Genomic DNA, 14,129 nt, shown 5'->3' with positions numbered 1-14,129 from the left:
CCTCTCTTTCATTTTCTCCCTGCCACGAACTTTCTTAGCGTCTGCAAAAAGCAATATAGAGATATAAGGTTAATCTCACCCCATTTAACAACAAAAATACAAATTAATTATACATTATTTGGCAACATAATAGGCCTACAACAATTAGGGTTGTCCCGATTGGATCGGTGATCGGAATTCGGGGCCGATCACGTCATTTTTAAATTATCGGAATCGGATCGGGAGCCAAAAAACGTGATCGGGACATTCTTTATCAATATTATATCCATGTCATAATATTAGACTAGAAATTGTCTGCAATTTCGGATATTTGTGATATGGCATACACGCGTTCTATAAAATATACATATCGGGGAAAATCGGTATCGGCAGATGCTCAAAATCAGATGATCGGAATCGGATCGGGAGCAAAAAAAACGTGATCGCCATCCCTATAACAACAATGGATGTAGGCCTACACAGTATAAATGAAAAAGTAGCCTACAAATACATATTAGTGGTAAAACAAAATAAGTGTATGTGTAATGTGTGCGTGTACGTGTGTGTGTGAGAGAGAGAGAGAGAGTGGAAGACATTTAATTGTTAGATTTGATTCATCAAATGGTTTCTATAAGTTTATAATTACAATTATTCAGTGAAGTTAAGTTATAGACTTTGATGAGATATCGCAGTATAGCTGTTCCACTGTGTTCCACTGTACCATGGCTCCCCCTAGTGACCCTTTATGGTACGTGCACCGTGCACGCTCCAGCAGCAGCGCTAGTGCGCATGTGCACAACCCTTGTGTGTTCGCCCCGGCTCGCTGGACTGTTGTAGACACTTTAATAATAAAAGTAGGGCCTAACAGTGTGGTCGTTAAGCATCACGGGGACGTTTGTTTGTTAGCAGCTCATCCACTGAAAGAAACACAGCTAAAACCAGGTAAAGAGATGACCTGATCAATTCACCACGTTGTGTTTTTACTACATTTATAGACTCATATTATTGACTCGAGTATTTCTCTCATATCGGCTTGTTTGTTATAAATGATTCTAAACAACCAGTTTAATACTAGCAGCAGCAATAATATTGTAAGTCGCTCCTCCAAAGGGAGCTATAGCTCTCTTGGCTACGTGGCTTAATTGTTGGCTGCCTGCTTAATAAGGGAAAATTAGTTTAAGTTGTTGCAAATCTGGAAAAAAAAATGCTTACCACTAGGTTTCTTCACAAATGTGTTCATGAAGGTGTCTACTATCACAGACAAAATTGTTCCAAACCAACTCCCTTGGGAAACTTTGTGACAGCTGCTGAAAGTTGGGGTACCATTATCAACCAATATAAGGCAAAAAAAAAATCCAAATTTCATTATACTTTAAGTAGCATGTGACATGTCAAACTAGGGGGTTTTCATGATGCTGAATCCATTGCAAGCAACCGAATTTAGCCCAAGGAGTGTTTTTCGTGCAAAACTAATGTTTGGAATGGATTCAGCATCATGAAAACCCCCTAGTTTGACATGTCACATGCAGAGATTAAAATAGGGTGCATTTTGCATCCCAAAACGCAGTTTATAGTTAAGGGATGCAATAAAACAACGACCTCTGCATCCACGGAATGCACTACTGTACTACAGTACTACTGTACTGTTTTTTATTCTAGTTTATTTTGCTAGCCTTAGAATAATCTTCTTCTGTTTTCTACACGAATACAACCACATTATAACCATATAAAATGAAATGGGAGTTAAAGGCTGCAATTTGTAAAAATATGACTCCTAACGTCGTTGAAGTGGGACTCATAAAATGTCCCTGGGACTCATCTAAAAGACCATCCCTGCATCCCGGGACTCATTACATTGAAAACCTATTTAAATCACTGCACATGCTACTTAAAGTATAATGAAATTTGGAATTCTTTGCCTTATATTGGTTGATAATGGTACCCCAACTTTCAGCAGCTGTCACAAAGTTTCCCAAGGGAGTTGGGTTGGAACATTTCTTTCTGTGATAGTAGACACCTTTATGAACACATCTGTGAAGAAAGCTAGTGGTAAGCATTTATTTTGCAGATTTGCCACAACTTAAGCTAACTTTACCTAACTAGCTCTGCTGAGTTGGAGATCGGGGTTCGATTCCAGCTCAGGGTGCTAAAACGTTACAATATACATTGTTGGTTGCATCATCACTATTATTAATGTAACAATTCCATAAATAAATAAAATGTTTACAATGAAAATAGCCGATCTGCAAGCTCACAATGTGGCGCGACGCGTTGTGAACTTGTAGATCTGCAAAGCAAAGTTCTTTGTTTACCCAGGGTAAGTGGACTAAGCTCGAGATGCTTGTTTACAGCCACGCCCCGCTCATAGAACATTTCATGGTTGGGGTTCAATGCCTTGCTCAAGGGCACTTCAGCTGTGTTAATTTTAACATGCCGGTCCGGGGATTCGAACTGGCGACCTTCCGGTATCAAGACCGCTCCGCAAACCGTTCGGCCACCGCTGCTATTTTCACTAGCTTGCATGGGTCCCGGGCAAACGTATAATTTCTTGTATGGGTCTTGAGCCAAATAAAATGTTTGGGAATCAGTGGTCTAGAGACTGTTAAGGATACTATTTTCTTACTGCAAGAACCATGTTGGACCTAACCTGACTCCGCCAGATGGGGCAGCAGAGAGTACACTGGGTTCCCCCCTCCTGCTCTGCAGCTCATCCCATTATCCTGTTCCACTTTGAAAGGCAATTTAGAGCAGATGTGACTTATATGCCTTGGAATCTGCCAATTTAGATATCATGCATCCCAATGTATGAATGAATGGACCATTGTAAGCGTTTTGAACATGCACATAGTGCATTAGCCCTGGCCCAGTGCTTATAGCGAGTCTCTCACTAACGCCCTGATGGGAATGCCTCTGCGCACACGGGTATAAATTACACTGCTGTGCGAGGGGTCCAACTTTACCGAAAATAAACACAACTACTCCGCTAATCACCGAAACAAAGCCTGTTTTGTGTTGGTGAAAGTCTATTCTCCAGGCTGGGAAGCGTCTCAGTTCCCCAGCTTCTCTAAAATGCACTATTTTTGTCATGAAACAAAAATACAAGTCCAAGATCCAAGTGGATCGGTGCAGGCAGAACCCGGAAATGCTGTAGTAGAAGAAGTTACTCTGTCCGGTACATTACTTTATTAAAATGGCACAAAGTGCATTTTAGAGAGAAACTGGGGACCTGAGACGCTTCCCAGTCTGGAGAATAGACTTTTTCCTATGTCTAGCAGGCTTTGATTTGGTGAGTATCTACAAGGTTTTGTTTATTTTCGGTAAAGTCTAACCGCTCGCACGGCAGTGGGATATTTTGCCAGTGAGCAGCAGCTGGCGTTCCCGTCAGGGTGTTAGTGAGACACTCGCTATAAGCACTGGACCAGGGCTAGTAGTGCATAGAAAAGCGCTATAAAAATGCAATCCATTATAAAAAATGTAATCCATTATAAAAATTAAATCCATTATAGATATAACTTTGATTAATTACCCGTTTCATCCTTTAGACCACTGGCTCCCAAACAGTGGGTCGGTGACCCATTTGGGGGTTGACACATTTTTATGGGTCCTTTTTATTTTTTGTTTCCTACTTTTTGTTTTTAATGATTACTATTTCAAAACATTCAAAAAAACATACCCAAAAAAAGCAACATTTTTCATGGATTAACCCTGCAAGACCTACAGTTGCAACATTTTTATTTTTATAAATTACTTAATTCATATTTTTCTGTTCTTTTTTTCACCTAAACCTGATGTTCATTGTTTAGTCTTGCAATGCCATTGGTCATGAATCATGACCAATGGCATTGCAATGGCAAGAAATTCTGCCTCTGTGGGGGGTATTTATATGCGAATATCATGAGTCATGATATTTGCAATGCCTTCAAAACTTCAAAATCCCTGGAATTCTTAATGATTTTTAACCTATGACCTTTGACCCTTAATCCTGTTAAAAAAGTACGTAAAATGCCTGTAATATATATATTTTTTGTGATCATTAGAATGTCTAGAACATGTTTTATTTATTATTGTGAAAGATATCCCCCAAATGTAAATTATTAATTTATTATTATTTTAATAATTATTATAAATGTGCATACAATTTGCATACAACTTTTTTTTTTAAATCACTCTGGTTTAACTGTGTGCAGCTGTGAATCTGCTTTTGATGAATCTCCAGATTCCCATGTTGGAGAGTTGGGCTAACACCACTAGGTCTCCAGTTATTAAAGTCCCTCCTTATTCACTTGATTCCAGATCAGTGTGTGGAGTCCAGACTGCAGGTGAAGATTAACTATCCAGACTCATAAGAACTACAATACCCATGATGCATCACTCCCAGGTGAAGATGAACTCTCCAGACTCAGAGAGGGACGTTTCTATTAAACAGGAAGCTGAAGACATTTCTATTAAACAGGAAGCTGAAGACGTCTCTATTAAACAGGAAGCTGAAGACATCTCTATTAAACAGGAAGCTGAAGACATCTCTATTAAACAGGAAGCTGAAGACATCTCTATAAAACAGGAACCTGAAGATATCTCTATTAAACAGGAAGCTGAAGACATCTCTATTAAACAGGAAGTTGAAGACCAGCCACACCTCAGTAAGTTTCATACATGTGCTCTTCCTTTCTTTAATATGTTCTGTTCTGTAGGGCTGCCACAATTGAGCACCAAAGTCTGACATCAATATCGTTTTTTATTTGCATTGTAATCCCCATAGGGGGATATTAGATCGCCTCATATAAGAACTGTGTTTGAAAAATAAACAAATCATCCCGGCCGTTTCACTCGTATGGATTTGAAGAATCAACTGACAAATTAGTACAATTTTCGCTAAAAACAGACTGTATCAAATGAGGGACTGACTGTCATGAACGATACAGAGACACCTCCCCGACAATATCTTCAGGACAGTACCTCAATTTCTATATAAGACGATTTTAAGATGACCCCATGTTATTCTCCATAGAGAATTTTCTTCTTTGAACCAAGGGATGAGCGAGTGACATCAGGACTTCGAGAGAGAGAGAGAGTTCTCATCAGGCCTGAAAATTAAGGCCCGGACCTACCCTACCCTAACTGGGTACAATTACCATAATGTTAGTCCTGGAAACCCGAAAAAACAAAACAAGAAATGACAGTGATATTTGTCAGGTGAAAGAGACGCTGTCTCCGTTGTTTCCCTTTTTTGTCACGATATCGTTGGGGAGGTGGCTCTGTATCGTGTACGATAGTCAGTCATTCATATTTGATACAGTCTGAGCCTCAGACTGCCCACCCGCCTCCCCGCTCCTCTGGCCTCAGACTCTGAGGCCAGAGGAGCGGGGAGGCGGGTGGGCGCGGGGGAGCCCACGGCAACTGGCACTGTTGTTGCTTGGTCATGCTGAGGATATGTGCCTCTCTCCTTCCCATTGGCCAGAAGCTGTCCCATTGGCTAGAAGCAGCCAATCTAGATGTTAGCCAGGTTTCACCTGACAAAAAAAACACTAGATGGGCATTGTTATGTTACCGTATGTTTATGTAACTCACATTGGCTGTTAATATTCCATTTGTACCTTCTAATGGATTCTAGCCAGGGGTGCGTAGGCAAACATCTCTGAAGAAGTAGCAGCTCCCTTTAGTTTCCTCTGAAGTGACGCAGTTATGTCCATTATTGTCCCCGTTCCGCAAAGTGTAACTTTTTCATCATTCACCGTTGTGCAACAGTCCCGAACAGAGCTACAATTTTATAACTGCCACTGCCAACTTGGCTATAACCTAGTTAACTACTGTACATTTACATTAATCATTGCCTCTCAAACCCAGATACATACGGTAGCAGCACGTGTAATGTGCGTTGCCTATCCAAAAGAACAGACATACAAGCCATCAATGTGCTGCTCATGGCATGTCGACAGCTTGCAGATCTGTTATGTTGGGCACAATAACAATGAGGCGATGGACGTCGGCTACAATACTAAGCATTTTGGAAACCAAATCGCCTGTATACTAGGGGTGTAACGATACATTTTAACAGCGATTCGATACGATACATGGTTGACGATACGATACATGAACGATATTGGTTGATTATGGTGATATGATACAATTCAATGATTTGAAATCGATTCAGTAACTATCTAGCAAATACATTAAATGTGTGGATAGTGCAGGTTTTTTTAAGGGAAAGATTCATTATTATGGATATAAATAATTAAACAGTGATTCTCTGGCAAATAGATGGACATTGTATTTGAACACATTATGGGCAAACCCACGCCTTGACATGAACACAGAGAATACAATTAATTTATTTCCATTGCAAAACGATTAGATACCGATTATTTCCATTGACGTTACGATACAAAGTCAAACGATATGATATTTGCTGTTTACATATGGATATACTTCGATATTTTTTATTAAAATCGATATTTCGATAGTTACTACATCGTTACACCCCTACTGTATACAGTGGACTGTAACATTGCGTGGTCATCATGTAACTTGCTTGTATGCAGTGGACATTAACATTAGCGTTTACATAGTTATAACTTATATGGAGCGTTTACTGTGGTGACGTTGATTAGGTTATTCACCCAGCTGGGTTTAACGAGACAGCAGTGTGTCTCGTTAAACCCAGACATTTCCAAAATGAGCTATTGCGTGAGATTTGACCGATACGGTAGTTTGTGAGATATGACCGCTACAGTAGTTTGAGATTTGATCGCTACGGTAGTTTGTGAGATTTGACCGCTACGGTCGTTTGTGAGATTTGCCTCAGACACACAGGCAGGCAGATTCACAGACTCATTTACAGACGTACCGACCCAGAGCTACGCCATGGAAATCTTTTACATTTCAAGCTTTCATTGTCAGAAGTGCTTCTGTTTCATAACGCACTGAGTGGCATGACTAATTTATGACAAATGTACTACCAAATCAGAGCTGCAGTATCATATTTTTAAAATTGTTTCAGAATTGCATGATTAAAAACCAATGCTGTAACACCATTATTCAATTTGGTCCTAAAGTAACTAGATTTATTATTATTATTATTATTTGCTAAAGTCTTGCTAAAACAACAATAATAACCTGTAGTTAGTAATGGTTTAGTCAATCTTATCTTGGTAGGTAATCGCTAATTTTGTACATTATTTGAGAATTATGGATTTACATTTTAGGAATCCAGTGTTGACCATCACGTTATGTTTCTGCTCCTAGACATCCTGCACATGGTTGTGTGTAAAGAGGAGGTTTCTTCTGAACAGGAGAGGAGCCTCAGTCTGCTCCAGGAGGAGCCAGAGCCTCCACACATTAATCAGGAACAGGAGGAGCTTAAAGAGGAACAGGAGGAACTACTTCAAAGACCAGAGGAACCTGGTGGGTCAACGTTGACATTACTAGCAGTGCAAGGTGAAGATAGTGATGAAGACTTCTCTTCCCACTGCTCTGAAGTTGAACTTGAACTTGAATCTGACACTGAAGTGACTGAAGACAGTGATGATTGGGAGGAGAAACATGGAGGTCACCTGGCAGTTGGCATGAATGAAAATAGAAAGATGATGAATAGAAAATAAATTAACAGAGGAGCCGTAGGACTCCCAAACACAGGACTTGTTTGATGACGGAGGCTTTTAGAGTTCGCTGTACTCACCATTTTTATCCTGCCTCTCCCCTTCACTCCCCCTCTGTCACCCGATCTCTCTCTCTCTCTCTCTCTCTCTCTCTCTCAGGAGTGTGGTCCCAGTCTTCCAAGACATCTCAGGTGTTCCTCCATAGACACATCAGGAGGAGTCACAATGACCTCTACTGCCAAAAGCTGAGGAATGGACAGATCACCTCAGCAGCTCTATCAGCTCTATCTGATCACCTCTACTGCCAAGTGCTGAGTAATGGACAGATCACCTCAGCAGCTCTATCTGATCACCTCTACTGCCAAGTGCTGAGTAATGGACAGATCACCTCAGCAGCCTGTCAGCAAATCACCAACTCTACAATCAGCCAGAAACAAGGAGACACTGACGAACCGAGACCTTACAGTCATCAACGGTTTACCAAGACTTTACCTGAACTAGAAGAAGTACAGACACATCAGCTGACTTTCACAGGTAATAAAAGCCACATATGTGAACACTGTGGCAAGAGTTTCAGTAATTTACCTAACCTGAAGACACACCAGTGTGTCCACACTGGAGAAAAACCTTTCCAATGTAAACATTGTGACAAGAGTTTCACTGCTTCAAGTAGTCTGAAGACACACCAACGTATCCACACTGGAGAAAAACCTTTCCACTGTAAACATTGTGACAAGAGTTTCAGATTTTTAAGTAGTCTGAAGGCACACCAGCGTGTACACACTGGAGAAAAAGCTTTCCAATGTAAACATTGTGACAAGAGTTTCAGTCAGTCAGGTGTACTGAAAACACACCAGCGTGTCCACACTGGAGAAAAGCATTTCCAATGTAAACATTGTGACAAGAGTTTCAGTGAGTCTGGTTCCCTGAAGAAACACCAGCATGTCCACACTGGAGAAAAGCCTTTCCAATGTAAACATTGTGACAAGAGTTTCAGTGAGTCTGGTTCCCTGAAGAAACACCAGCATGTCCACACTGGAGAAAAACCTTTCCACTGTAAACATTGTGACAAGAGTTTCATTGGTTCAAGTAGTCTGATGACACACCAGCTTATCCACACTGGAGAAAAACCTTTCCACTGTAAACATTGTGACAAGAGTTTCATTGATTCAAGTAGTCTGATGACACACCAGCGTATCGACACTGGAGAAAAACCTTTCCACTGTAAACATTGTGACAAGAGTTTCACCGACTCGGGTAATCTGAAGAGACACCAGCGTGTCCACACTGGAAAAAAACCCTTCCAATGTAAACATTGTGATAAGAGTGTCAGTTTGTCAGGTGTACTGAAAACACACCAGCATGTCCACACTGGAGAAAAGCCTTTCCAATGTAAACATTGTGACAAGAGTTTCAGATTTTTAAGTAGTCTGAAGGCACACCAGCGTGTACACACTGGAGAAAAACCTTTCCACTGTAAACATTGTGACAAGAGTTTCACTGCTTCAAGTAATCTGAAGACACACCAGCGTATCCATACTGGAGAAAAACCTTTCCAATGTAAACATTGTGACAAGAGTTTCAGATTTGTAAGTAGTCTGAAGGCACACCAGCGTGTACACACTGAAGAAAAACCTTTCCACTGTAAACATTGTGACAAGAGTTTCAAGGTGTCACATCACCTGAAAGAACACCAGCGTATCCACACTGGAGAAAAACCCTTCCAATGTAAACATTGTGATAAGAGTTTCAGTCAGTCAGGTGTACTGAAAACACACCAGCGTGTCCACACTGGAGAAAAGCCTTTCCACTGTAAACATTGTGACAAGAGTTTCACCGTATCGGGTAATCTGAAGAAACACCAGCATGTCCACACTGGAGAAAAACCCTTCCAATGTAAACATTGTGATAAGAGTTTCAGTTTGTCAGGTGTACTGAAAACACACCAGCGTGTCCACACTGGAGAAAAACCTTTCCAATGTAAACATTGTAACAAGAGTTTCAAGTGTTCACATCACCTGAAAGAACACCAGCGTATCCACACTGGAGAAAAACCTTTCCACTGTAAATATTGTGACAAGAGTTTCGGTACATCAAGTAGTCTGAAAACACACCAGCGGATCCACACTGGAGAAAAACCTTTCCACTGTAAACATTGTGACAAGAGTTTCAGTATATCAAGTAGTCTGAAAAAACACCAGCATGTTCACACTGGAGAAAAACCTTTTCAATGTACACGCTGTAACAAGAGTTTCAGACATGCAGGTGTACTGAAAACACACCAGCGTGTCCACACTGGAGAAAAGCCTTTCCAATGTAAACATTGTGACAAGAGTTTCAAGGTGCCAGGTTCCCTGAAGATACACCAGCGTGTCCACCATATAGTATTAAAAAGATAGAGACTGAACCAGAGCGATAGCCCCCCGCTATTCATTTCAGTGGAAGTTGCTCAGTGGCATTTTGAAGCACCCGGAAGAACTGTCTACTTCCGCATTTCTTGTCCAAAATGCGGAAGTGCAAACGAGTGCTCAATGTTAAAGCCCAGATGCACTGGGTTTCCTCGTCATAACTCCACGGGTCCGCCTGCAGTCCCCGCTCTTACCACTAGGGCGGAGCGCCTCAATGTTGGAGAGGGGGCTTGGTGTCCACACTAGAGAAAAACCTTTCCAATGTTAGCATTGTGACAAGAGTTCCAGTGAGTCAGGTTCCCTGAACAGACACCACAGAAAGATTTAGTGTTAATCCTACGAGGCACTAATAATAGCGTATGAATCACTCAACGTCCACGCTGCTTGAATTGTTTGTCGCGCACTGTGCGCCATCGCAACAATGGCAGGTGAATGCACACTGAAAATAAGGTACTATACAATTTTTCCGGCGACAATATGCTGTGAGCATGGCGGCGTTAACCACGGGTTTAATTCACCTGAAGAGGCAGAGAACTTTGTAAACGAGATCGAGGTTGAATATCCCAAAGAGACAGAAAACTCTCTAAATGAAATCGACAACATCGGCCGGGAATCTCCGACCGCCATGGATTAATTAATTGTTTAATTTATTTGATTCCATCTATGAAATGAGAGCCACTGGCCTAAAACATTCGAGGATCTTCCCGTTTATTTTTGGACAAGCTACTTATTTTGTTTTGTTACTTTCTTGACATTATATGGCTGCAGTGCCAATAGCGTGGATATATGTTTGGTTTAGTATAGGCCTCGAGGAGGCAAAAACAAAAAGAGGCTAGCTTCTATGGCTAAGGCCTATAGGCCCCAAAAATGCAATTGACTTTGTATCCTTTTTGTTCTGCTGAGAGTACAACGCCTGTTGAGTGACAATGTGAATATAGTGTATTATGTATGTCCTCAGTTGATGTGTAGTATTATGCTTGTGCCACAGTGAGGCGCCAAAGCGCACGGTATTGTGTGCAGGGTCATTCTCCATGTGTGCCTGCTATTACATCCAGGACTTCAGCCATGTGGTTCAGTCTGTGTCTGTGAGAGAGAGAGAGGAGCCGGCCACCGTGAGATGAGTGGACCGGAGAATAAATAAATATGCCAGACTCGACCAAAGAATGCTTCAACGTCTCCATTACTTTTCTCTGAATGCAACGCTCATGTTAAGCTGCAGAGTATAACTTATCAGGTTATGGTGCCCAGGAGTCGTTCGGAAGAAAGGTTTACCAGTAAGTTTCCAGTGTAAAGCTAGTTAGCAAGGAGAGGTAAGCTAGCGAAGTAGCCATGGATTACCGGCACAAGCAGGCAGTGTTGGGAATGTTCACTTTTTTATGAACTAGTTCAGGTCATGGTTCCATGGTTCATGTTTATTTTTTTCCTTCTTTTTTTTTTCTTAAAGATGCCACATTTTTTTTATTTTTTCAGTTTTTCATGTGTCTATGAGGTGACAGTAGCCTACTTCATTAGACACCCTGGAGTCGTTTTTATGTGCAATGGTGTATTAACTTCGTATTTAGGGTTTCTTCCTGGAGGCTGAACCCTTGACGGTCAAACGGGCCAATAAAATAAACAGTAATATAGTGACACCACACTATCAGCCCCTCCCCCTTTATCATACAACTACAGCTGTGGGTGCGGCTTCAGTTCAGGTGGAACCACCCAACATAAAAACAACATTTTAACATACTGTACACTTTTTTGAAAAAAGTATACCTCCTTATATAACAATAAGAACTGATGATCATGCTTTAGGGTGGGAAAAAAATCACAGGACTCCATCTTTAATTTATTTGTTTTATTTGATTTTTCTCAAAATTATTGCCACAGCCGATAGCCATAGAACCGCATACTTTATTCCTATTGGTAATGAAGTCCAAACCTTAAAGGTGCTGTGAAACGGAAATGGTGGACATTTTATTTGGAAGTTTCAAATGGTTCAAGTTGAAACACCGGTCTGAAGTTTCTGAACCAATCAGAGTGTTGCATCCCTTCAGGCGATGGGACGGTAGCTATGGACGGTTGCTATGCTATACGCAGCAGCATGCTGTGTGTTTGTTTACAAATCAGATAAGACGGCCAGCTGTACCAGTTTACTGTTATGTGGCTTATTTCTACCCTATAATGTTTTCAGATACATATTTTAGCGTGATGATTAAGTTGAAACCGAGTAATACACTGTCTGGATGATATCTTGAATGGGAACAAAAACGGAGGATTTCTGTAATCAATAGCAGCTGTGCTGCACGGATGCGCACATATGGGGAATTAAACGGGTGAGCTTCATTTTTATTGGCTTTTATCGATGTGGGCCTCGACACGTCATCACGCAGCACGTTTTTGTTTTCAGGAAGTAATACAAATAATATTTTTATGGACGTTTGATATAAAAACACACAAAAATGTATTTTTCATTTCACTACACCTTTAAAAAAAAAACTTTGGGATTAATAAAGTGACCACTTTTACAATATCTCCATTACCATTATCCAAATTAATTCAGTTAATTAAAAATACCTCTTTTCCAATGTGAAATGCCACCGAATTCTTAATTATTTTTCCTTGTCTTTATTATTGGCGAACTTGTGAAAGCTGCATGCTTTTATTGTGAAGGCGCTCAGTTCTCAGTTTAGTTCTCACAGCCTGCATATCTCCGCGTGCTGAAAATAGCTGATCTACAAGCTCACAACGCGTCACGGACGCAACGCGTTGTGAGCTTGTAGATCAGCTATTTTCAGCATGGAACACATGACGAAGAATAAATCATTACTGTGCTTCTGTGGAGGAAGGGAGATGTATGTATGGACAGTTGGACGCAAAAATATGTTTGAAACATTGAAACATTCAAAATGTTGAATCAAACGACAACACGTTTAGTTTATCTCCTCAGTGTTTGGGTCGGGACATGTTCTGTATGTGTCTGCTGTCTGTGTGCATTACTGGATCATCATGCAGTTATACGCGCTGCACGCTCCAGTGAAATTGTACGGCTGAGAAAGATTAATTAATTTGTGTCGGATATAAGGGCTTATTGGTGGGTTTTCTGCTAGATATTAAGGCCTGTTTAGGGTGTGTTTTAACGGAGGTTTAGCCTGGAAGGCTCTATGGAAACACTCACTCTTGAACAAAGTTGAACGTGAGAAAGAGACGTTCACGCACGCCAGAAATGAATGCGTTCACAATGACGTTCATCAAGCAGAAATACAGTACGTTCCGTTCACGTTCCCCCAAAATATGAACGTGTTCGTGAACGATCGTTCTATGGACGCGTTCAGGGACAACACTGCCGATACCGAATACCGATTCCAGTGTTGTGATCTTGTGTTGTTTATAGCTATCTAGCTATATATGTCGTGTTGTGTTTATAGCAGACTCCTCACTCATATGTGCACTTGCAGTTTGAAACTCGAAAGCAAACTCCACATACCCCAACGTTTTATTTACCTGCCATAGTGTCAACCCCTTACCCCTGTGTCGGATCGGTGGTTAGACTGGCATATCTGCCGATAAATAAAAATCACACCCGTGTGAACTGAGTGGTGCAACTCCCCCCCCCCCCCCCCTCTCTCTCTGTCTCTCATTAGCAGGCAACAGTGCAGCACTATCTCTCTCTCTGTTTCTGGCACAACAGCTCCACTTTTTCCCCTGCTGCTACTCATAGTCACATAGGTTAACACGGGCATTGCTGTTCCTTGGAGTGGTTGCACCACTCAAAAATAAGGGCCGATACCGATTATTTTCCGATAACAATACAGTATCGGGACATCTCTAGCTTTAAGTAGCATGTGTAGCATGTGTCAAACTAGGGGGTTTGCATGATTCTGAATCCATTCCAAACATTAGTTTAGCAAGAAAAACACTCCTTGGGCTTAAAACGGCCATAGCCGTCATCACAAATGTGAAGAGGTCATCACATTTGGGCAAGTGGCTATAGGGCCAAATCTACCAGCTCACAATGCGTCGCATCACACCACATTGTGAGCGTGTAGATCTGCTATTTTCAAATAGCCGAAATGTGTAATTGGGCTGAAGACAAGTGCAGGTTAATGTGTGTTTTCTAATCAAAGTTAAAACTCCAAAGTAACTAGAGTTTTCAAATTATTGT

General features: G+C 41.1%; 1 protein-coding gene across 2 annotated transcripts; it reads left to right on the top strand.

Annotated features, from left to right (window-relative positions):
* The first annotated feature begins 797 nt into the window (after positions 1 to 797).
* Positions 798 to 11,146, top strand: LOC306940218 (uncharacterized protein). Of its 2 annotated transcripts, none has more exons than XM_079525241.1 (4): positions 798 to 921; positions 4,273 to 4,619; positions 7,222 to 7,380; positions 7,734 to 11,146. In XM_079525241.1, the coding sequence occupies exons 2-4, from the start codon at positions 4,340 to 4,342 to the stop codon at positions 9,971 to 9,973; spliced, it is 2,679 nt and encodes an 892-aa protein (XP_079381367.1). In that variant the 5' UTR covers positions 798 to 921; positions 4,273 to 4,339; the 3' UTR covers positions 9,974 to 11,146. The 2 variants fall into 2 exon arrangements, with proteins under 2 accessions (XP_079381367.1, XP_079381366.1); XM_079525240.1 differs by having other exon boundaries at positions 7,222 to 7,413.
* Positions 11,147 to 14,129: the final 2,983 nt, after the last annotated feature.

This window comes from Electrona antarctica (genome assembly GCF_951216825.1).
Source record: "Electrona antarctica genome assembly, chromosome: 2".
NCBI lineage: Eukaryota > Metazoa > Chordata > Actinopteri > Myctophiformes > Myctophidae > Electrona > Electrona antarctica.
The sequence above is the reverse complement of the archived record's forward strand: the minus strand, read 5'-3'. Positions and strand labels throughout refer to the sequence as shown.